At 36.3% G+C, this 26527-nt stretch overlaps 2 protein-coding genes across 2 annotated transcripts; both read right to left on the bottom strand.

Annotated features, from left to right (window-relative positions):
- Positions 1–8981: 8981 nt before the first annotated feature.
- Positions 8982–9929, bottom strand: LOC126079981 (olfactory receptor 51G2-like). The gene has a single exon (XM_049891317.1). The coding sequence runs from the start codon at positions 9927–9929 to the stop codon at positions 8982–8984; it is 948 nt and encodes a 315-aa protein (XP_049747274.1).
- Positions 9930–17787: 7858 nt separating this feature from the next.
- On the bottom strand, positions 17788–18741 carry LOC126079980 (olfactory receptor 51G2-like). The gene has a single exon (XM_049891315.1). The coding sequence runs from the start codon at positions 18739–18741 to the stop codon at positions 17788–17790; it is 954 nt and encodes a 317-aa protein (XP_049747272.1).
- Between the last annotated feature and the right edge of the window lie 7786 nt (positions 18742–26527).

Here is a 26527-nt window from a genome sequence, read left to right as displayed (position 1 = left end):
AAAAGCTTGCAAACCATCATCTAAGGTACAACAATTGGTCTCTATTCACCTGGAACAACAGAGAAAGGAGCATCAGCAATATGAGAAAGAAATGGAATGTGTGGCTATCGCCTCCATGAATAACTGTTTCCTTTGCTGGGAGATCAGAACTGAATGGTGCCTCACTATCATTACTGAACATTTTGATCAAAGATTCTATGGAAGAATCTTCATTCAAAGGGGGAAAATATAGAACATAATTTAAAATTCCCATGGAATCCAGACATTCTGGAGCCACGGAAGCTGGATTAACCCCCAAAACTATTGCCTTGAGTTAATCTTTTTTTTTTTTTAATGATTTCTCCTCTTTTTTTAAAAAATTGTGCTTTAAGTGAAAGTTTACAATCCAAGTCAGTTTCTCATACAAAAACTAATACACACATTGTGATGTGACCCATACTCCTCCTCTCCACCCTGTATTTCCTGTGTCCATTCAACCAGCTCCTGTGCCCCTCTTCCTTCTCATCTCGCCAACAGAGAGGAGCTACCCACATAGTCTCACGTGTCTACTTGAGCTAAGAATCACACTCCTCACCAGTATCATTTTATGTCTTACAGTACAGTCTAACATTTTTCTGAATAGTTGGCTTTGGGTTTAGTTTTGGGGTAAGAGAGAGTCCAGGAGCCATGTTCTCTGGGGTGCTCCAGTCTCAGTCAGACCATTAAGTCTGGTCTTTTTACTAGAATTTGAGTTCCACATCCCGCTTTTCTTCTGCTTCTTAAGAGATTCTCTATTGTGTTCCCTGTCGGAGCAGTCACTGGTGGTAGTTGGACACCATCAAGTTCTTCTGTCTCAGGCTGATGGAGTCATCCTGAGATAAACTTGAAACCATGAACCAAAAGGATCCTCAAAGACTGTTTTTTTTTTTTTTAGTAATATTTTACTGTGTTTTGGGTGAAGTTACATAGCAAGTTAGGGTCCTCTTTGATAATATCCACACAAATTCATCTACACATTAGTTCCATTTTTCACATTGTGCCAACATTCTCATTAATTGTGTTCTGCTTGTTCCGTTTTCACTATAGTCATGCACTGCATAACATCAGTTAGGGCAACGTCCCACCTTGTTTATATCTGTGGTCCCATAAGGTTATAATAGAGTTCAGAAATCTCAACTGGAGAACAGGACTTAGCAAACATAACAGCTTCCTACGTGCAACACTTGTGTCTCACATCTCTTGCATAAAAAGTGATTGAGCTGACAGGCATATAATGGTACAGTACATATATAACTTATAATACATAAGTCTTGATTGTCATAATAAAGGCCTATCTTACTGCCTAATGTATGTACTGTACTGTACTTTCTGTCTAAACAGTTTACCTTGTAACAGTGTATGTTTTGACTGATAGGCAGCAACATTCAATCTAGTGTATCAGAGAGTTATCTGTCTGTTTAATTTTCTTTAGAAAATATTACTGTGAAGTGCATCATGGCTCCTGAATACAGCAAAACCAGTGCTAGTGATACAGCAGCAAGAGGCAAAGGAGAAGTATCGATTTGGAAGTGAAAACAAGACGAAAGTGGAAAATCAGTGAATGCTATTACTCGTGGTTTAGGCATGTCACAGTTGCTAATTATGACAATCATCAAAAACAAAGAGAAAATTATCCAAATTGTTAAAGGATCAGCTCCACTGAAAGCTAGAAGGCTAATGAAAATGTAAGAGGTACCTATATCAGACATGGAGAAATTGCTAATGATGTAGATTGAGGACTAAATATAAAAGCAAATCCCTCTCAGCACATTAAGGATCACTGCTAAGGCACGGAGCTTGTTCAAAATTTAAAGAAAAAGCAGCACCAGACTACGATATGGTACTCACACAATGTCCAAATCAAATAACGTCCCATTTCAGAGAATGTGTCATGGACATTAAGAGACACATAATGTCACCAGTTTAATTTCTTAATTTGGTTGTTTGCCTCTTCTGCTTCCTTTCTTGTCATTCTAGCCAGTAGTTTATCTATTTCGTCAGTCCTTTCAAAGAGCCAACTTCTTCTGGTTTTGTTCATTCTTTCTACTCTTTTTCTGTTTTCTTTTTCATTAATTTCTACCATAGTCTTTATTATTTTCTTTTTTTTTATTGACAGATTTTGGCTTCTTTTGCTCTTCCTCTTCTATTTGTTCAAATTCTTAGTTTAAGTTATTGGTTTTAGATTTTCCTTCTTTTTAATGTAAATATTTATTGCTATGACTTTCTCTCTGATTACTGCTATTGTGTCCCAAAGGTCTTGATGTGTTGTGTTTTCATTTTCATTTGATTCTAAGAATCTTTTTAGTTTCACTTTGATTTCATCTATGACCTGATAGTTTTGTAGTAGTGTATTATTTAGCTTTCATGTTCAGGTAGACCCTGACTTACAACATATTCGAGTTACGATGAACCATACTTAGGACCATCTTTTTTTTTTTTTTTTTTGTAAATCTTGTTGTTATATGTACTACATACAATGCTGCAATACATAATTTGCTGACATTATTATTCTCAGGTGTTCACATTCAGATGTTCAGTATTATCATTAAGAGAGATACTGATAATAAAAGGCAATAATAATGAAAATAATATCAAATAAGGTATTCAGTTTATGTCAGAACTGACTTATAATGGAGTTGTCAGAGTGGAACCCCACATAGTAAGTGGGGGAATACTCATATTCATCTTTTTTACCTTATTTTTCCTGCTGTTGATTTCTAGCTTCATACCATTATGGTCTGAGAAAATGCTTTGTATGATTTCAGCCTTTTTAAATTTGTTGAGACTTTGTATCCTAGCATATGGGCTATTCTGAAAAATGATCCATGTGCTCTAGAGAAAAATGTGCATTGTTGAAGTCTTCTTAAAACCAAAAAATAGTTTAGCTTAACTAGTAATGAATGTCTGCCTTGAGCACTGTGTTCTTTTAAGAACTATCTATATGAGGTCAAATTGACAACAGCAACTCAAAAGATTAGATAGGAAATGTCAGGGGTAGTGAGTTTATAATTTAGAGAAGAACAATTTGGAAAAGAAGGGTGAGAATGATTGCACACCTTGAAGAATGTAATCAATGTCTCTGAATTGTACATGTAGAAACTGTGTATGTTCTGCTGTGTGTATTCTCAACAACAAAACATAAAATGAATTACAAAAAAACAAAAACTAGAGAACAATTATAAGAATGAACTTTGTATTTTCATTAGAAAAAAGTACAAGCCAGAGAAGAATAGAATGCTTTTTTTTTCTTTTATTACTGTTTTTAAACTTTTTTTTGAAAGAATTTTATATTTACAGAAAAGTTGTACTGATAGTATAGAAAGTTCCCATATACCTTTTGGTGAGATTCCCCTAATGTTAACACTTTACATCCCATGATACATTTATCTAGTATAAGAAATATACACTGACAAAATACTATTAACTAAACTACAGACTTTACTAAGATCTCCATAAAACCAAACCAAACCCAGTGCCATTGAGTTGATTCCAACTCATAGTGACCATATAGGACAGAGTAGAACTGCCCCATAGAGTTTCCAAGGACCGCCTGGCGGATTCGAACTGCCGACTCTTTGATTAGCAGCCGTAGCACTTAACCACTATGCCACCAGAGTTTCCAATAGGTTTCTACTAATGTACCTTTTACTTCCAGGATCCAACCACGGATGCTGTTGCTGTTTATAGGTACCATCAAGCCAATTCTAACTCGTAGTAACCCGATGTATTAGAGAACAAAATGTTGCCTGGTCCTGAACCATCCTCACAATAGTAGGTATATTTGAGCCCATTGTTGTAGCCACTGTGTCAATCCTCTTTTTGCTGACTTTCCATTTTATCAAACAAGATGTCCTTTTTCAGGGATTGGTCCAAAGTAAACAAGACAAAGTCTCACCTTTCTCACTCCTAAAGAACTTTCTGGCTATACTTTCTCCAAGACAGATTTGTTCTTCTGACAGTCCATGGAATATTCACTATTCTTCCCTAACAGCATAATTCAAATATATCAGTTATTTTGTGATCTTCCTTTATCATTGTCCAGCTTTCCCATGCATATGAGGTGATTGAAAACACCATGGCTTGGGTCATGTGCACCTTAGTCACTGACAATCTTGTATTCTGTCATCATGTCTTTTCAGTCTCCTTTAACCTGTGACAGTTTCTTGTTTTTTTCTAAAGTTATAGATTTGGGGGATGAACACCAAAGAGTTGATGTGACGTTCACACTGCATCATATTAGCAAATAAATGATGTAGAAATGACTTAATACTTGTGGTGTTAAAGTTGATTAGATAGTATAATTAGAGTGTAACAGATTTTTTTCACTCTAAAGTTACTATTTTCCCTTTTTCAGTCTCTTTTTTGTTAGCAGTGAGTCATTGAGTCCAGCCTATACTTAAAAGTCATTGCTGTCAAGTTGATTCTGACTCATTGCAACCCTGTAGGACAGAGTAGAACTGCCGCGCAAGGTTACCAAGGCTATAATCTTTACAGAAGTAGATTGTCACATCTTTCTCCCTTGGAGTAGCTGATGGGTTTGAGCCACCAACTTTCAGATAGCAGCCAAGATCTTTAACCACTGTGCTGCCATGGTTCCTTAGAGGACTTAAAAAAGCAAAACAAAATTTGTTGCCATGGAGTCTATTCTGAGGCATAGCAATCCTTTGTAGAGCTGTCCCATAGGGTTTCCAAGGAATGGCTGGTGGTTAGCAGCCAAGGCTTGACCATTACACCACTACACCACTGGGGCTACTCATAACCACTAGGGGAGGAAGATTAAGCCCCACTTTTTTTTTTTCTGGGATAGCTAATAATTTGTGAACATATGTTAAAATTTTAACATTCAACAGAAGATCTTGTTTATAGCAATCGTTGCTCTGGTGTGGGAATGGCAATTTTTTATTTCCCTCATTTCCTCTACATTGATGTTTGGAATTTTTCTGCAAGGCAGAACTGTTTCTTCTCCCCATTTATGTATATGTTTGTTTATATACATAAGCGTGGGCTAATGGATATTTATTTTTCTGTTGGTTATAATCAAGTAATAATATTACTTATTTTGGTCCTAAAATTTTTCCACCTTTGGGTATTGAGAGCTTTTCGGGTTGGCTATTGTGTCACTTTGACATGTCCTTATTTTTTTCATTTTGTTTGCATTTGCTTTCTAACACAACACGATTCAAGATCAAATCACAGTTTCCCTGTCATTTTCTAGGGAGGCACAGTTTTTCTTTTATTGTATAATGAATTAAGATACCAAGATCTTGGTGCTGGGTGTACACATTACTACTGGCTATCATTGCTCCAGGCCCTCACAGCAGACAACTAAGAAATATATGTAGAAACTCTTAGTAGTGTTTTACACACACATACATACACATGCAATCTCGGTTATATACCTTTATCTTTATGTGTGATTATCCATTTGTGTGTGTGTTTGAAAACATTTATATATGTGTGTGTGTGTTTACATATATATATATATATATCACTATAAGTTAGAATTCACTCAACAGCAACGGGTAAATGTTATTCTATACTAATATCTCCATCTGTAATCAAGCACCATAGGGTTCATTCTAGTTTTCCCCTCTTGATTATTTAAACATAATTTAACACTTTGTCAAAATCCATAGAGCTGAAGACCACCAAGGGCAAATTTTGCTGTATGTAAATTTTATAAGAAAAGAAACAAAATGTTGGATAAAAGATTCCAACCGTATTACAAATATATGATGTAATCTCAGTGAGAAATGTGGGGGAAAAAAAAAAGGACCTAGTCTAAGTAACTTGAAAACATGGTTTTTGACTTAGCACTATAAGGTTAAAGATGAAAATAATTGTACATAATCATTGATCTCTAGTTGGCAAATTTGTTTCCCACAGGAGTATGTACTAATAATTTTGAAATTACTACATATGGTAATAGGGAAGAACCAATCAAAAAAATAATAAACTGTAGAAAATGGAATCCAGATTCCTCACTGTCAGAGAGGAATTACAAATAAGGAAAAATATATATTTAAAGTTCTATAGAAAAAAAATTAGACAAAACAAAAAACTTCCAAACTATAGTTTTAATCTAGAAAAAAAAAAATCTTCTTACTTAAAGAGAAAATAAAGCTAATTTCAAATGAACAAGAATTGTATTTAAAAAATCATAAAGTAACTTTTTAAGGCTGAAAGAAAACTACAGTAGTTGTAAACTTTTAGGAAAAAACCCTGGTGGTACAGTTGTTAAGCACTTGGCTGCTAATTGAAAGATTGGTGGTTCAAAACCACCAGCAACTCCATGGAAGAAAGATATGGCAGTCTGCTTCTGTAACGTTTACAGCCTAGGAAACATTATGGGACAGTTCTGCTCTGTCCTATATAGTCTCTATGAGTAGGAAGTGACTCGATGGCAATGTGTTTCGTTTTTGGTTACACTTAGAGAATACAGATTATCTCATATGGTAACTAAAAAGTAAGTATAATTCTCTCATTTTTTAATTTATTAGCATGAAAATTGACTATATAGTGTAAATTGTTGTATGCCCAGACAGTGCAATATTATTCAGAAATTAAAAAAAGGAATAATACATAAACCACACGGATGAATCTCAATATAATCATGATGAGTGAAATCAGTCACCCCCCCCCAAAAAAAAGAGTATATACTTTAATGCATTTATTTATATACTGGCCTAGAAAGATGCCAAATAATCTATAGTAACAAAAAGAATCTCAGTGATTCAGACAAAGTGTGGTGGTTAAAGATGTCAGGGAAGGATTACAAAATGATAACAAGAAACTTGGAGTGATGGCTATGGTCATTACCTTAACTGTGGCGGTGATTTCATGGGTGTGTACATATGTCAAATTTATCAAAATATTCACTGTAAATAGGTGCAATTTATTAAAACCAATTATATGTCGATAAAGCTGTTAAAATGTTAGTAAAATAGACATTCATGAAATATTATGAAAGGCTGAAGGAGGGTCACCTAACACAACAAGCAGTGTGATAGGAGGGTGACGAAAGGTATGTTCAGTGCGGTGATGCTATATGCATACGCATGTGGGGGCAGGAGAGGGGAGGGATGTCAAAGGAAGAAGACTATTAGGCATTGCAGGCAGAATTACAGGATGAACTACTAGTCAGACACCAGAAATTGCAATTGTTGATGCGGCACTTAAATATTCAAACAAAAATGTGTTTCAGGAATGAAAAAACCTAAGGCAAGGTCTGTTAAGAGATAAGGTCAGATCAAGGAGGAATTTATTGCCATGTTTAAATATTTCATCTAGTTAAGTGCTTAACTACTAAGTGAAAGGATGGCTGTTCAAACACACCGAGCGAGAGGCACCTCAGAAGGAAGACCTGGCAAGCAATCTACTTCCAAAATATCACAGCCTTGAAAATTCTATAGAGGACAACACGTGGGGTCACCATGAGTTGGAACTGACTTGATGAAAACTGCTTTGGTTAGATTTTATTCGTTTACTCTCCACTTAAAACACATCGCTTCAATTAAGTGTCTCTTGAAATCTCACATTTAAATGGACCAACCCACCCTCTTTGGTGTCCTTCTTCTAAGCCACGCTGTCTGCTGTCAAAGCAACTCTGACATGCTGGAAAATTACAAATGTACATACCTCCTTCCCTGAATTGATTTAACCTCTTTACACCAAGGAAGCACTATTCTGTATTCTTTATACTTTCAATAGGAGATGACTCAGGACAGTTGAATAAATATATCTTTCATAAATGACTATGTAGAAAAAAAAAATGCAGGGGAGACATAAAATACTGACAATATGTTCATTTTCTCCTTCACATGCCAACATTGTAAATGCTGTTGAGTCGATTCCGAACTCATAGCAACCCTACAGGACAGAGTAGAACTGCCCCGTAGAGTTTCCAAGGAGCAACTGGTGGATTTGAACTGCCAACTTTTTGGTTAGCAGCCGTAGCACTTACCCACTACGCCACCAGGGTTTACAATACTATGTGACTCAAATTATTAGCACTTAATTGTCTTACTTGACCTACTTCTGGTTATGTTTAATAAAGTAAATCTGTCAGAGAAGTTAACCGTCAATTCAGTCCAGTAAGAGACCATGACAAAGTATGGAAATCAAGTTCTCCAGCTTTGACATGGTTCATGAGAGCCTAGTCATTTCTTGTAAAACAGCCACATTGAGGGAAAATTGAGTTGAACATGGAGTCTGTCACTCAAAATCATGGTAGTGTAACAGAGCACAAAATTTTCCATGTATTTATTAGGAGGAGAGGACCTGTGTTTTAATTTTTATTTAATGGCAAGAGAATATTGGGGGTTCTACCCACCTCTCATACCTCTCATATGTCATGGAGGCTGAAAAAATACTGAACTGCATAAAAAGTATGTCATAACACATTCTACTAGAGTTATTAAGAGCTTTATTTTTTCAAATTCATTTCAAAATTCTGATGTGTTTTTTATTTGGTTCATATTTTCCAGTGGAATAACACCTATATTTATTGTGCAAATCAAAATAAAATCATATTATTGATTTCACGTATTTGCAAAATTGCCAAAAGTACACTTAAATGAGACATCTGTACCTTACTTTTGAAGGATTCTAGGTTTTTAGCTAGAAGAGATCTTAGATGCCATTGAATCTTACTCTTAAAATCTGCTTGTATTTACAGGTAAATAATATTCTTTTCAAGAGGCTATCACTTTTCCCCATAATGGCCTTAGTTTTTCACGGGCTGAGATTAACTTTTGCAGAATGAGAAACATATTTTTTCCCCTGTTGAACCGGGATTGTTCTGATGAGAGGGACAACACCACAAAGCACTTCAATCAGTGATTTTGAATAATAAATTAACTGATAAGTTAAATGCGAACTGCACTCTACTTCTCCTCTGGGATGTCTTCAGGCAGCCTTTCTGTAGGTCTGAGATATCACCACCACTATTTTATCTCAGTGGCTCAGAGCTTTTTGTGGTAGACCATCCTCAGAATGCGCACTCGAATCTCTTTGGTTTTGACACTGTAGACAACTGGGTTGAGCATTGGAGGTACAAGAAAGTGCAAATAGGAGAGAAGCATATATACCTGTGCTGGTAGGTTCTTCTTCCCAAAACGATGGATCATGGACAGGCTGACTAATGGAGTATAAAATAGTAGTACAGCACAGATATGGGAAATGCAGGTGTTGAAGGCCTTAAGCCTCTCAGCATTGGAAGCGATTCTGAACACTGTCTTTAAGATCAGCACATAGGGCAGGATAATGAGCACAGCATCTAGTCCCAGAGAGGAGAGCATTACAAAGAGTCCGAAGCCACTGCTCACTTGAGTACTGAATCTGGCCAGTCTTAGAACATCAGGGTGAACACAATAGGAATGAGCCAGAGCACTCACAGGCTGGAATTGCAGTTGTCTGAGGAGCACAGGCAGGGGCAAATGGAGGGCAATGCTACGGGTCACAATGACTAGCCCAATAGCCCCAATACGCTTGGTTGTGAGAATGGTGGCATAGCGTAAAGGCTCTCGGATAGCCACACAGCGATCAAAAGCCATAGTCAACAACACAGCTGACTCAATGACTGAGAAAGTATGAATAAAGAAAAGTTGCACAAAGCAAGTTACAGCTTCCACCTTCCTCTGGCCCAGGAGAAAGACAGCTGCCATGGAAGGCAATGTGGAAGCTGAGAGGCCTAGGTCAGCCATTGAGAGCATGGAAAGGAATAGGTACATGGGTGTGCGGAGACTGGGCACAGACTTGACAACGTACATGACGGTGATGTTGCCCAGCACAGAGAGAACATAGATAGAACAGATAGGAATAGCTGTCCAGCAATGAGCACTCTCCAGCCCAGGGAGATCCATCAGTATGAAAAGGAAGCTGCTGGCATTACTGTTGTTAAGAATTGCCATAGTAATCTGGGAAGGGCTTGTCCTGGACAAATTGTAAACAAAAAAAAGGGAGTTATTTTTTTTCCTATCATCTCACCCCACCAGGCATCCACGGCCCTTGCCTGACAAGTAATATTGTTCTTCTACTCCCCTTACATTAATCAGTCTCATTCGTCTGGAGCTTTCCACTAGAGAATGATCCTGATCCCCTTTGTGATGATTTCCCCTACGTTTCAGCAGTATATTTGGGTCATTTAGAGAAAATTTATTCTTCATCTTGTAGATGATGCAAGGTTTAAAAACAGAAATGACAGCTCCATGCTGAGAGCATAAGGACCAGCTGCATAAACTAGATTATCTTCACTATCAGGATATGCGGTTCTAAAAATTCTGGATAAAAATAATTTTATTAAATGGGTGGGGAATTAGAATGTAATAATAGTAACACAATGCTGGCTATGAACTCCTGATATTACCAGATTTTTTTTTTTTATTTAAGAAAAGTCTCAGGATATCAGAAGTAAAAACCGTGTCAGGGAGACATCAGGAGTGGTTTGGGCTTGATGTGTACATTTAAGATTTAAAGTCATTTATCAATCCTTGCTACAAGGCGCTATCAGTTGTTTTGGGATATCTGGTAGAGATACGTGAGAGGAAGAAGATGAAGGCTGCACAACATTTTCATCTTCAAACACAATATTATATTATCAATGACATCACAGTTATGCCAATTTTCTTCTATGTATTCAGTGTTAGCAATACAATGACAGACAATATATAGCTTCTGCCTTTGAACGACTAGTAACTCACTAGTTAAAATAGGAGACGTGCGTAAACTAGTTTAAGAGAGCATCGACAAAGGGGCAAATAAAATGTCCCAGCTGTAAATTTACATTCTATTCTTAGCAACTCACCATTTCTAAGAATGATCCTGGGTATCTTCAATGACATTTATTAGAGAAAGGAATAAAGTGTGAAATCTGAGTGTATGAAATTGTTACATTTGCAAATCAGATGCAACACTTTGTCATATATCTAAAGTTCACATTAAATGGTTGGAGCCTCTTTACAATATCTTAAGAAAATTCTTTTAATGATGGAATCCTCAGTATCTTCCTGGGCAGTCCATTATGGGCAGATGTGACCCATACAACAATCTTCATTATTTCTAATTCTTTTGACTCCACCTCCTTGGTATGTCAGAAAAGATAAACTGCTAGCCTCAGACTATTTAGCTTAGACACAGCATAGAGATGTACCTCATATACCTCTAGCTGCCCAAAGATAGGTATTGCTCTGTATAGGCCCTAATCACAACAGAAATGCAAACTACTGTCTCCCCAATAGAAAGAGGCCCACAAAATAAGAGACTGAGTGGGCAGAAGCAGAGGCACTAGGTATGTGGGGCAATACCTGAAACAGGAACACAGAAAAAGAAAAATAGCAATGACCACTACATTTTGTGAATGACGAAAACTAATTTTTTCAACATAATTCAATATCCAGTAGGTGCCAGGCACACTGCTGGACTCTGGTGAAAAATAACGGAGCAAAACCAAATTCTGATAAAAAAATTCTGATAGACTGTAGTTATTAGAAGAATAGGGTTTCACCAGTGTTAGCTGTAGGGTGGGGAGAGAGAGAGGTATCCATAAAAGACTAGGGTGCCGATTGTTTAAGGACATAATAAATCAAGCAAATGTTGGAAGCGTATTTTTGCCAAATGACTCCTTTTGATGCTTCCCACCATTAAAAGAAAGCAGACGGGGAATTATTCTCCCACATGAACTTTAGACAAGACATTTTCAGACACAAACGAGAAGGGTTGGGGGTGGCAGGGTGGAGGGAGAACCTATCTCCTTTCTTTCAACATTCCCAGAGAAAATTCATAGAAACAAACTTTGACAATTTTCAAGGTCATCTTGTTCAACTCCTGCTGAAATGATTCTACGACATTCCTGAAAAGAATGCAAAATTCAGTGTCTGAGAAAGCAGCTCATCCTATTGTGATATTTTCATAACGAATTAAGAAAATCTACCTTTCTGCAATGCCTTTTGTGCATGCGTTGCATGTTGGACAATTGTCCTATGCCCACACTTAATAAATGAGTGCCTGGAGATTTAGCAGTGTTAAAACACTCCAGCCTACGTTCTTTTCTGATAAAACAAGCCATCTGGAGATTTCCTCTATTCTCATGGTCTTAAAATGATTTGGCGTGTTTAATCTTACAGGGAGCATTTTTGGTTCAGTGGTAGAATTCTCATCTACCATGTGGAAGGCCCAAGTTAGATTTGAGGCCAATGTACCTCATGTATATCCACCACCCATCTGTGAGTGGAGGCTTGTATGTTGCAATGATGCTGAACAGGTTTCAGCAAAGCTTCTAGACTAAGATGGACCAGGAAGAAAACCCTGGTGAACTACATCGAAAATCAGCTGATGAATCACAATGATCTAATCTGTAACCAGTCATGGGAATGGCACAGGACCAGACACCATCTGAGGTCACCATGATTCAGAGGGTAACCTGATGACATTTAATAACAACAATATGTAATAAGGAGTAGTTATACATTTTGGATTGCATCTACAAGGAACAGAGATCCACACTATAAAATGTCTGGATTTGTCCACACAGAAATTCTAAAAATAAAATGACTAGAGTTATCAAGGAACAAAATGACAAAGCCCAGTGTTTGCATTCAAGTTGATTCATTCTTCTCCCCTGTGATGGTTTCTTCCCTGGCTCCTCATCATCATAAGCTCTAGGTATGTGTCCCAATATCAATGCCTGATATGTGTAGAATATTGTATAACATTTATGAATTCTAGGAGTCTTTTTTTTCAAAAATGTACAAATTTTTGATACTTAAGTTGCTATATTGGCTTGGGCTGGGAAGTTGCTATGTTGCCCATATCTTAGGTGGCTCTTTGGCTATACAGATCTTTTAATGTTCTGATGCTACTTCAAATCACGAAAGCTACAAAAATGGTATCTTGTAGTAACATGAACTCTCCTGAAAAGCACTACACAAACTAAGATGTATCAGTTCTTTAGAGACTAACTACAGAGATATGTTGCTTTTTTATCACTCCTATCGACTTGACAGCACTAGGTATTGCCTATACTAAATATTATCAGTGCCTCAAGCTATTCCTTTCAAGACAAAAACTCCATATAAATCTTCATCCTGGAGGATGATTTGTAAATATGTGGTGTTAGCTCTATTACAATGTTGTATGAGAATAAGAAATCACATTTCCAGTTATCATTCTTTTTTTTCTCTCTCTCCCTCTTCCTTTCTTCTTTCCTTCCTTATGATTTCTTCCTTTTACCTATTTTTCCTTCAATCTCTATCCACCATTCTTTCTTTCTTCCTTTCTTCTATACCTCTATTTTTCTTACTTTCTTCCCTTCCTTATATCATTTCATCCTGCCTTTCTGTTCTTTCCTACACTAATTAGTTATCAATATTTGATATGAGTCATACATAAATGTAGTTTGACTTGCAGTTGATCTTAACCTCTAAGGGAAAGAATTGAGTGATTGTTGAGTGAGGAAAGAGGGATTGTTTTCCAAAGGTATAAATATATTATACACAATGAAACCCGTGAGAGCCGGGACTCAGCTGTACTGTCTTCTTTTTATGTGCCTTCCAAGTTTTCTGCTTTTGGCAGGGTGATTATTAGCACTTTAAATTACTTCTTATTAAAAATCCTACCTTGCTGTAGTTTTTGAGTTTTCCTTCACTGACAGGTTTCCACCTTACACAGTGTCTGACTTCCACAGGTTTTACTCTTTGAGAAGTAAATGGAAAAAAAAAAAAAAAAACACTGCCATCGAGTTGATTCTGACTCATAGTGACCTGTAGGACAGAGTGGAACTGCCCTGTAGGGTTTCCAAGGATGTAAATCTTTATAGAAGCAAACGGCCACATCTTTCTCTCACAGACCGGCTGGTAGGTTCAAATCGTTCATCTTTGGGTTAGCAGCTGAGCACTTAAACATTGCACTACCTGGGTTCCATTTTCTTTGAGGAGTAGAGGTAATTTGTACCTCCACCAAGTGTCTTTGCAACCTCAGAGATCCTCATACAGAGTCTGAAACCATACTTGAGATGGCCCATGACTTCTCTTGCCCTTTGGCCCAGGTTTACAACCCAAAAGAACCATTAAAAATTCTCCCTAATTTGATGTAGCCTAGGCTAAGGCATTTCCATCACTTACCAGACCCCAGAACAAGGACACAAACTCTGTGGATGGTGGTGCAGCTGGAGCCTTATGAGGCTCCCTGTCTTGAACACAATGCCAAGAGAGTAGGTTTATAAAGCCCTGGTCCTGGTGGTCCCAGGAGGCCACGCCAGGTCTCTGTGGTATAGGCTTGTAGAGCAGCATTAAGTCAAATGTGCATTGGCCCAAAAGAGCTGGTTGTTGCCAATTGTTATTGGTCTTTGCCAGCTGTCCAGAAGAACACATGGTAGAGACTTAGAACACAAAGCCGTATCTTCTGTTGTATTCTGTTCTTAGCTCTTTAGATATTTAAGTCACCCCACAGACATTAGAAATCTGGGCACAAGAAACAACTTGAACCGCTTTTAGATCTTCAGGGTGTACAATCCTTTATTTCCTTCAAGCAAAGCCTGTCCACCAAATTGACCAGTTTTCTTAGGTTGTAAATATGTTGGGGATGGGAGTGAAATATATATGGTCTATGATTCATTGATATATGTGATAAAATTTTGCCCTTATTGGAGCCTTATTTTTCTTTAAAAATTCTCACTCAAGTGTAGCAAAATATTATAATTATACTCAAAAGTAGAAAAATGTGTAGGTGCTTGTTGTTTTATATTCTGCATTTTGGAGTGCTTGATATGTTTTATAATGAGCATAATAAGAAATATATAAACAAAAGAGAGAGAATAGGGTGGAGAACAAGATTGAAAGAGCTCCAAACAATATTAGAGGAAATTTATTCAAATGTGAAGATTAATTGCTCATCTTTGAATAAAGAAAATTTCAATATCTCTTTGAGATTGAAAGGAAGTATTTGATGGCAGATCTAGAGATAAATAACCTCTCGTCTGTGAGCAGGTAGTGAAGAGATGCTTTTTCTTATAACCACAACTTCTTTTTGGTTATTGTTATTGTTCCTTTGAACATGAAGATAGCAGAGTTCTATTCTTGAAGTGACAAAATTATAAAAATGACGAATGGATTAGAGGTTGCTAGATGTTAAGAGCTGGAGCCCTGGTGGCACAAGAGGTTAACCATTTGCCTGCTAGCCAAAAGGTCTATAGTTTTAATACATCAATTGCTCTTTGGAAATCCTATGGGAACAGTTCTACTCTGTCTAATAGGGCCGCTATAATTCAGAATTGACCCACCCTTGAAGGAATTTTTTTTTTTTTTAAGGGTTACGATGGGGTGGGGGTGCTGAAGGAAAGTAAGTATGGCTATAAAAGGACAGTATGAAGGATGCTTGTAGTGATGGAATGTTCTGGATCTTGACTATATCAATGTCAATATCCTGGTTGTGATTGTGTGCTACAGTTTTGTAAGATGTTACCTCTGGGGGAAACTGGGTAAAAAGTACACCGGATCTCTCTGCATTATTTCATACAACTGTATGTGGATTTACAATTACCTCAAAATTAAATCGAATTAAAAAAAAATAAAAAGCAGGCATAGTGGTATGGCTGACTTGAGGAGAGTTGTGAAAGTTTAAAATTACAACTTTGGATAACAGAATAAGCCATCAAGGATTTCAGCAATATTTCTTACACTCAAAGACTAAATGAGTAAGAGATTCTTAATTTGTGGTAATTTCAATTTGAGAAATCAAGTGCTGTCCTTAATTAGGACTAAAAAAAATACAGGTGTAAAAGCAGAAAAAACAAAGGTATTTAAATCAATTCCAAGATTAAGTTTAAACTTGAAAGGTTAAAAAGCACACACACAAGAATTGCAGTTCATGGTAATACGGAACACAATGAAATAATGATGACTGTCATAGATTTGGGGCCCTGTGGGTGCATTGGTTAAGAGTTTCAATGCTATGCTTAATATTCATTCAAATCATAAAATAGAAATTATTTTACAGTTCATGGAACCTAATACTCCATGTAATTCACTAGATCTAGTGGTCAGAGTCTTTGTGGACATTTGAGGATCGGGAACTCTTTGTTTCATGAAGTATTCTACTTCTTATTGTGATAGCCGTCATTGTGAAATTAAACCCTTTTTTAGGAAACTCATACATGAAAAAATCTTCAACATCAAAATCACTTATACTTTAGGCAACTATTCCCTATCTTCTGTATGGTACTCAGCGTTGAAAATATATCACGTAGGCATGATGATATTGGAGATAAAGTAGGTTTTATTAATTACAATGTTGATGGTAATGCTGAACATCATAAGATGATTAAAATGATCATAAAGATGATAAAGTTGATGACTGCAATGATAATTAAATGGGAAAGAGAAAGCCCTGCCAAAAGTTTCACCTAGAGTTTTCTTTGCCTATGATCTATATTGCATTGTAATCCAGAAATTTTGTTCTTTTTTTTTTGTTTGGGTGTTGCTGTTGTTTTCTCATTGCAACTAAAGTATTTTGGTCATTTACTCTCAAGTATACATAGTGGATAGATAACATATGGTTTCATTTTATGGTGGGGTAGTTTTTTTTTTTTTTAATAAGAAAGCCTCAGAGAAATGTTTGGCTTATAGTAAGTAACCTGCAATAAATTCCAATGCTAAACTGAAAACAGAATAATTACAATAAATACAAGAAAAATGGTAATGAAGACAGTAATATTAACTGTGGCACATGGGAAATCAAAAATGGGGAGATATACAGTATATTCAAAGATAATGTATGAATGGATGAAATATGGAGACAACTTCATATATTATGAAGGTATTTTAAACACAGAAATATATCATTGTATTAAATTCTGCCTAACACACTTGTGCTTTTTTTTACAGCGCCATGTGAGCCATCTGGTTTAAAAAGGATAGGACTTAACCTCAGCATGATTTCTATGTAACACATTAAAGAGGTCAGTTGTAGGATAAACAATTCAATAGTCTTCATTGATTTACATATATGTCAAATAGTTTTAAGTCCACAATTTTAAAATTTAAGGGACCCCTCTAAGAATAGATCAAAGATGCCATTGTTAGTTTCATCCAAGGATAGGAGAAGACTCAGCCTGGAAAACAAGTACTTGGCTTTATTAGCACCTTAGAAAATTATTTCTCTATAGTCTTAATCCTAGTGTAAGTCATAGAAAGAAGTATGCCATTAAAAAAAACAAAAACAAAAACAAAAAAAAAACAACCTTTTGTTAAGCATTCTCACCAGAATTAACTTTTTATTTCACACAAATGGACCATACCTAGCCTTGTCTCCTACACGCTATGGATAATCCAATAAATTTTAATCACTCTCAAACTTTCAGCATGAAGAACTGTGAAAAGACAATGACAATAGTACATTATACATGTATAGTCAATCTAAATAGTGGTGTAAGGAATGGACAGTTATTGAATAAAAATGGCACAAAGTCTAATGAAGGGCTTGTCTTCTGGAAAATGGAAGAACTGAACAAACCATGTTTTCTGAAAAATCTTCCAAAGCCTGTGCTAAAAACTAATTTTAAAAGGGAATTTACAAGATAAAATTAAGCAGTATCTATAACTGAAGCAGTAGATCATAGCCTGTGCAAGTTATGAAAATAAAATATACTAAGACTTTTACTTCTCAGTCTCCTAATGAAGAGAATTTTTTTTTTTTTTATTATTTCAGATGAAAATATTGGATTAATGCCCATCTGGTGTTATATCCGTTTATCGACATGTATGTTATAAATGAAATTCAGGATTCTCCAGGTCCTTCCTTGATGAAGAGTTTCAGAATTTTATCTCGTATCTGCTTGGTTTTCACCACATAGACAATGGGGTTCATCACAGGAGGAATGAGGAAGTGCATGTTAGCCACGAGCACATAGATGTGTGAGGGAAGCCTTGGGCCAAAGCGGTGTAACATCGACAGGCAGATCATGGGGGTGAAAAAGAGGACCACAGCACAGAGGTGGGAAATGCAAGTGTTGAGGGCCTTGAGGCGACCACCATGGGATGCAATGCTTAGCACGGTTTTTAGAATCAGCACATAAGAAAGGAGAATGAAGAGAAAATCAAGTCCCATAGTGGAAAGTACCACAAACAATCCCAAGATGCTATTGACCCTAGTGTCGGAACAGGAGAGCTTTATGATGTCAGGATGCAGGCAGTAGGAATGGGAAAGGACATTGGAGTAACAGAAGCACAGTCTCCTCAAGAGGATGGGAAAAGGCACCTGTACAGTCAAGGTTCGTACAAAAATGGCCAAACCTATCCTGGTAATTATGCTATTAGTGAGGATGGAGGAATAGTGCAATGGACGAGAAATGGCCACATAGCGGTCAAAGGCCATCGCCAGGATGACAGCTGACTCAGAAACCTGGAACAAGTGAATGAAGAACATTTGAGTAAAGCAAGCAGAGAGAGTCAGCTCTCGGGCATCCAGCCAGAAGATCCTTAGCATTGTGGGGAAAGTGAAGAGGGATAGACCTAGATCAGAGGCAGCCAGCATGGCCAGGAAGAGATACATAGGCACATGGAGGGTCTGCTCCCTCCATATAACCATTATGATGGTCACGTTGCCAACCAAGGAAATGAAGAACATGGCACAGAAGGGTATGGAGATCCAGATGTGACGAGCTTCCACTCCAGGAATGCCTGTCACCAGGAAGGTGGAGAAAATGGAGCTGGTGCTATTGACAGGAACCATGATACCAGAGCTGCATGTCTTGTCTAAAACGAGAAGTATTGTACCAAAACCAAAGGTTAAAAATTTGACGTTCTTTTTTTTTGTACCCTACGAGTGCATATACCTTGGAATTAAAGGATACCAGCCTCATGAAAATTCTCCTATTTAAACTGACCCTATATCTAATATGAGATTAAATAACTGTTTCCAGGAAACCCTGGTGACTTAGTGGTTAAATGCTATGGTTGCTGACCAAAAGTTGGGCAATTCACATCTACCAGGCACTCCTTGGAAACTCCTCAAGAGGAGGGGAAGGGGCTTCTTGTAAACGCCATTGGGCAGTTCTACTCTGTCCTGTAAGTGTCAGTATGAGTTAGAGTCAACTCAATGGCAATGGTTTTGGTTTACAACCTAAATCTCTAACTAGAAATAGTGCCTTGTCTATTGATCAAATTCTCTAGATATTTTAGCTAATTGAAAAAAAAAAAAAAACTGAGTTTTAACCTAAGTCATAAAGTTGATATAATAATATTTTAAAATATAAATTCCAAAACAAATAATTTTTTATAAAATTCTAAATAATGCAGATTTATTATCTTGCCCCATAAGTACAGCAGCACACTATTCCAGGAAATTTCTTTCTGCCTTGATGATGCATGTTAGACCAATGGCTCACAGCATGATTTGAGCTGCTATTTTTATCTTCAAAGAGTTGAGTACAAAAATTGAAAATAATCTTGTAGAAAATTTTGTATGAGCTTGGCATAATAATCCTATTTTTTCTTTAATAAAATGTCTAGTCTTGTATTTTGTATTCTTAATTATTTTTATTTTATTTGATACAAATTCATTTTTATAATATTTTAAGAACTAATGATATGTGTTGGATTAGAAAACTTTTTTAAATAGACTTTCACCATCACATGGCTTAAGAAGTAATCTATTATGTGAAAACTCATTCGGAATGTAAGCTTATGGTTTTTTTCCTTAAATTATACATGTAGGAAAACAAAAGATGATACTTCTATATAATTAACGAATACAAAAATAATTATTGATTAAAGATAATTTAAATAATGGTGTTTGTAGTCTCTAATTTTAGAGGGGCAATGTTTATAAATTTATTTTATACAAAAATTATTATTATATATTATAATATACAATATTATTATAATATATAATATTATATATATTAATATATAACACATAATAAAAACAACTAGTGGGCAGTTTTTTCTTATCAAGTAATAGAAAACTATTAAAATATGCTAACTTTATGAATTTAATTCAGTATTGGCCATTTTCTCTGATTATTCATTTAACCAAATATTTATTTAATCAAATATTTAATAAATAATATTTTTTCTGTGTGTCTGTCTCTGAAACAGGTTTTACAGTTGTGCCAAAGAAAAAACTGGCACAAATAATTTTTTTATTTAAAAATGACATCTTTCCAGTATTCAACTATAAGGTACAATATGTCAGAGATAAGGTCACTTTTATGGTCTATTTTACCAAAAGTTTTTTTATCCCAGATGAAATCAGCTGTGTACACACTTGAATCTCTTTCCCACAGGTTACAAAGCATACATTTTCTGAGCTCACCTCACATCATGTTCTGTGTTTATGAAACTAAACAGACATAACATATACACTCTTCTCATCCATATGTAGCCATCCCCACAACAAACATCACACGTACTTACATAAACTAAACATCTCAATTCCTAAACATCACTCATTCACTAATGCTGTTCTTTACATTTTTTCCTTTGTGGACATATGCACTTCAAAATCTTCAGCCCCTCCATGGAACAAATAGACCCTAAATGTGGTGGCCTAAGTATTTTCCATCTTCTTCAATTCACATGTCTCTTAAGTCCAATCCTTGATCAGGGAAGAGTCCCAGAAAAAACAAAAATAAATGACTCTTTCACATAGTCTTACCCACCTTGACCTGGTATTCACTATAAGAAGCATAAGGATCCTGTCCACTGATCTCAGCTTTCATTTGAAATGTTATTCGATATTTCAAACTCTCAATCGTGGTCAATATGGAAGAGACATTCAGAAGTCACAAGAAGTGACTATCTAGCATCCTACACACTATCTTAAAATAAATAAATAAATAAACAAAAAGAATATTGAAATTAGCCTCAGAAGCTTTACGAGCATTTTTTAATCTTAAATTTTTCTAGATCAGGGAATATGAAGGGGGATCTAAAAACTCGATCTCCATTTGATAAGAGCATACTCTCCTTAGTCCAAACATTGTGCCAACTGGCATCAGCTGCCAGCTTTCTTAAATCTCTTCCTGATTCACATATTCTTGGGCAATTTCAGGGTCTATACTCTAGTCTCAAGAGATATTAGTGTTCAGACACAAAACTGAACCTCATTGTCAGGGTCTCCATGAAACAAAAAAAAAAAAGAAAGAAAACCAAACCCAGCCCTCCCAAGTCAATGCTGACTCATAGCGACTTTATAAGACAGAGTAGAACTGCCCTACAGGGTTTCCAAGGAATAGCTTGTGGATTCAAACTGCCAACCTTTTGGTGTGAAGCCAAGTTCTTAACCACTGAGCCACCAGGGCTCCTGGTCACCATAAGCATGGATAATTCCCCATTCCTGCAGTCTAGGACTACTTCCATCACATCTTTCCTTTTGGTTCATCATCATTTTTCAAACATGTCAGTTGCTAGAGAAAAAGAAAGAAACAAACAAACAAAACAAAACAAACAAACTAAGGATATTTTATCAGGAAGGAAACACTTTCCTGGCCTGTGGGATTCCTTGTAAAACAACATAGAGTTTTCCTAAGAATTAATTTATACAAAGTTCTTTTGATCTTAGTTCTGTTTCCAAACTCAACTCAGGTAAACCTTGATTTCTCTCTCACCTGGCATCTCAGGGCAGTTTGGTTGATGAAACTTCACAAAGGCAGCTTTCTCTTCCACCCATGATCAAGAATGCCCATTACCTGTTTTGTTCTGCTTTATTATTCATGCAACTCTCCCCTAAGAATAGGAATCACCTGGGAACACCTCCTTTCTTGAGCTAAAGAGTTATTATTAACACCATTTACCTCCTAGGGATGCCCTAAGAAGCTTCCACTTCTTTGCATCGGGTGTGTTGAAAATCAAACCAATCAACATAGAGTTTCACATGGTAGATATTAATACAGTTATCTCATAATTCAATTAAAAGATGAATTGTCTATATTTTGGGATAATTCATATTATCTTTAATATAAATTTTGGGAAGTTCCAAAAGTTTATTTCCTCTAAACGTCCTTATTGAACTCTATTTTTTTAAGTATGTTAGGTTTTGGACATGTTACTCTATTAAGTATACGTAGAAATTCCCACAGTAATTTAAACTATGAACTATATATGTCACATCTTTCCTGTCCCATTCTCATCTGTCTCACATACCTACTAACCTTACACAAACAAATAAACATATGTCAGAGTACCTTTCTGACATGCAGTTTTAAATGAAAGGCCAAATGGTTTGCATATCAAACCCAAAAATCCAAGGGCATTTACCAAGAAATGATCCCATCGCTGTCAAGTAGAATCCGACTCATAGCAACCCTGTAGGACAGAGTAGGACTGCCCCATATGGTTTCCAAGGAGCGCCTGGGGGGTTCAAAATGCTGACATTTTGATTGGCAGCCATAGCTCTTAACCACTACACCTCCAGGGTTTACATGGGAATTTAGAGTGCTGGTCAAAATTCAACGAAAGTAAAAATTGTATAGAAGTACATTTACACAAATACACTCAAATGAGAGCAAATGCATTGGGAAAATCTAAATAAGGTAAATAAATTACATGTATTGCAATACCCTGATTGTATTATTATACTGTATTTTTGTACTATAAAAAAAAAGTTATTGTTGGGTGAACTGGGTGAAATATATGATGTAATTTCATTACCATTGCACAAGAATCTAAAATTACCACAATAAAATTTCAATAAAAAATAATGAAAGTGGTTAGATTATTGAGGCTGTATCAGTAGAGTTACCTTAAATTAATATGGACTAGGCAATTTTAAAATGAACTATGTCTTTTTTTTTTTTTTTTTTTAACTTGTACTCTTGTGTGATGGTTGAGATTGTGTGTCGATTCGGCTGGGCCATGATTCTCAGTGTTTATATGTGATCACTCTCATGATGGGATCTGCTATATGCAGCCAATCAGTGGAAAAGGAGTTTCCTTGGGGGCGTAGCCTGCATCCAAATACAAGCAGACATTATGGCTTTTTGCTCCTTCTGGGTCCTGTGGCTGCTTCCCATTTGTTTGACCTCCAGTTCTTGAGACTTGAGCTATCAGCTTGTCTGCCAATCTTGGAATTCGATGGTCTTCACAGCCTGTGGGCAGAGCGCTGTTCTCCGACCTGCCTATCTTGGGGTCACCCGTCCCTGTGGCTACGTGAATCAGGAGAAGCCTCTATCCTAATCCACGCACTTGGGACATTCCAGCCTCTGCAATAGTGTGAGCTGTTTCTTTGATATAACTCCCTATATATATTTATATGCTTTACTGGCTTTGCTTCTCTAGAGAACCCAGCCTAAGACATCTTGCATTTATAATTCCCAACGAACAAGCAAATCAGTTTTATCCTCATTTTATCTTTTGAAGAAACTGAGATAAAGACAGAAAGTTACTAACCCTTAGTAAAATACCAAACCTAAGTATGGAGGTAATCTGGGATTCAAAGGTGATTCTTATTCCAAAGTATATGCTCCGTCCAATTAAATAAATAGCAAAAATAGCATAAACATTACAATTTGTACCAGATCGTAAATGGATTGGCAAAATGTTTCTTCCCTAAAACTGTAGGTTTATTTTTACTGAAAGGACACAATTAAAAGAGCACTTGAATGCAAATGTAGGTAAACCATTATTTTGAAAACCTGGCATCTTCAAGAAGGTAAGTGCCTTGAAATCAGATCCCAATCCCCTCCTTCCAGGGTTTGTTGTTGTTCCAGTTTGTTATTGTTTTTATTTTTTGTAACCCTCCCCAAAAAAGTAAAGTCTGTATTATTCGTCTTCTGTGTCCATTGATGTTTCTGCTCAGTTTCCAGCTTATAAAAAAAAAAAATCCATTGCCTCTGAGTTGGTTCCCATTCGTGGTGACCCCATGTGTTACAGAATAGAACTTCTCCATAGGGGTTTCTTGGCTGTAAATTTTATGGAAACAGTTTGAAAGGCTTTTCTTCTGCAGAGTTGCTGAGTAGGATCAAACCTCGAACTTTTAGGTTAGGAGCCAATTGCAAACCCCTTGTGCCACCCAGGGTTTCCTTGTTCAACAATAGCCTTAAAAATATCAGACCAAATTTCCTTGGCTGCCTGGCAGCCATCAGAAGAGAGCACAATGGAGATGAGCTCTTTCAAAGACTCAAAATTGTCATAGTTTGCCTAGTTTCACAGTTCCATGGAAAAGTCCACTTACAAGGTAAAGTTAAGTGTACTAAGTGAAAAAAAAAAATTGGTGAGGGGGGAAGAAGAGTTATGGTATAAAAGATATTATTTACTGTTATGTACATTTACAGGCAAGTGTTTTAACTTTGTGTCTGCCAGAAGTGATAGATAACAATGTTGGTAAAACATGCTTGCTGAAAGTGAAGAGGACTTGCGGCACTTACTGACAAAGATCAAAGGCTACAACCTTTAGTACAGATTACACCTCTACATAAAGAAAACAAAAATCCTCACAACTGGAACAATAAGCAATATCACCATAAACAGAGAAATATGGATGCTGTAAAGGATTCCATGTTATTTGAATCCATAATCAACACCCATGGAAGCAGCAGTAAAGAAATCAAATGACATATTGCACTGGGCAAATATACTACAAAAGACCTCTTTATAGTGTTAAAAAGCAAAGATATCACTTTGAGGACTAAGGTGTGCCTGACCCAAACCATGGCGTTTTCAATCACTCATAAGCCTGTGAAAGCTGGACAATGAAGATGGAAAAATTGATGACTTCAAATTATGCTGTTGGCAAAGAATATTGAATATACCATGGACTGCCAGAAGAAGGAATAAATCTGTCTTGGAAAAAATACAGACAGAATGCCCCTTAGAAGCGAGGATGGAGAGACTTTCTCACACATACTTTTGGACATGTTCTAAGGAAGTACCAGTCCCTGGAGGACCACATCATGGTTGGTAAAGTAGAGGGTCAGCAAAAGGAGGAAGACTCTCAGTGCTATGGACTGACAAAATGGCTGCAACAATGGGCTAAAATAGTGATTGTAAAGATGATGCAAGACCAGGCAGTTTTCATTCTGTTGTACATAAAGCCACTATGAGTTGGAACTGACTAGAAGGTACCTAACAACAACAAAAAAATCAGTGAACCTTTTTAAATAAAAAAGAAATGAAATGGTTGCTTTTAATGCATGATAGTTACATGAATTAATCTCTGTGAAAATTCAATAAGACATACTGTAAGTTTTTTTTTTATAACCTATACATAAGTTGGAAACCCTAGTGGCATAGCAGTTAAGTGCTACAGCTGCTAACCAAAAGGTCAGCAGTTTGAATCCGCCAGGCGCTCCTTGGAAACTCTACGGGGCAGTTCTACTCTGTCCTACAGGGTCACTATGAGTAGATTTGACTCTATGGCAGTGGGTTTGCTTTCTTTTTATACATAAATTGTAAGTTTAGTCACAAAATTAATGAATGCATTATGATTGGGAAAGTTGATTAATTCTTAAACAACATCCCAAGTTATCTTAATTCCTAATCAATAAGTAAGTAATATTCCCTTCTTTGATATCCATTTGGTGTCTCCTTCCTTATTGCTGTAAAATATCCATTCAAAATCTTTCTTTTTGTTACAGCACTTGGAAGTTGGTTTTAGCCATCAATCTATCTTCAAAGCATAGTCCTAAGAAGCCCCACTAAAGTATTTTTTAATTTATTTTTTACTTTTTTTGTGGTAAGTATAGAAAATATTAATGAATTAAAAAAACATATGATAGCTATAAATTCAATTTTGAGAATTCATCCACTCCCATAGTCCCCAATTTCTTCAAATTTTCAATATTAACAATTTGTGTTTAAATTAACTAGTGACACTTCCATTATCAGACCTTAAAAACAATCATCATTCAGAATTAGTATAATCCTCCATGTCCTATCTTTTACCATGATCACTCTCTGACTTCATAGCACCAGATCTTTGACCTTGAGATCGCTAATCCCAACCCCTCAAATCCTCACATTTCTCTAAATCTATTTATAACTATTGTATCAGCTTCTCATGACTCTTGTAACAAGTAAGCACAAATTTAGTGGCCTAAAACAAGACAACTTTATTATCTTACAGTTCTGGATATCAAAAGTAGAAATTGTGCATTATGGAGGTGAAATCAAAGGCTATATTCCTTCTGGATGCAAAGCAGGAGAATTTGTTCTTTGTTTTCTCCAGCTTCTAGAGACTACCCACATCTCCTGAATGGTGTTTACACCACTCAAACCTCTACTTCCTTCATCACATCTTTAACTCTGACTCTGATCCTCTTACATCCCTCTTACAAGGATGCTCATGAACATATTTGTCCCACATAGATAATCCAGGATAATCTACAAAACCAATTTTTGCCATTTAGGATAACATATTCATAGTTTATGAGGATTAGAACATGAACAACTTCAGGGATCCATTATTCTACTCAACACAACCATCTGTACTTTGTTTTCTTCCATATTCACCATGAACCTAACAAGCACCATTGATATCCTTGCTTTTTATTATTTTTTTCCTTCTGTACTTTTTAACT

The sequence above is a fragment of the Elephas maximus genome, chromosome 7 (assembly GCF_024166365.1).
Source record: "Elephas maximus indicus isolate mEleMax1 chromosome 7, mEleMax1 primary haplotype, whole genome shotgun sequence".
In the NCBI taxonomy this organism is placed as follows: Eukaryota; Metazoa; Chordata; class Mammalia; order Proboscidea; family Elephantidae; genus Elephas; species Elephas maximus.
Note: the sequence above shows the minus strand (reverse complement) of the source record. Positions and strands in the feature narration are given on the sequence as shown.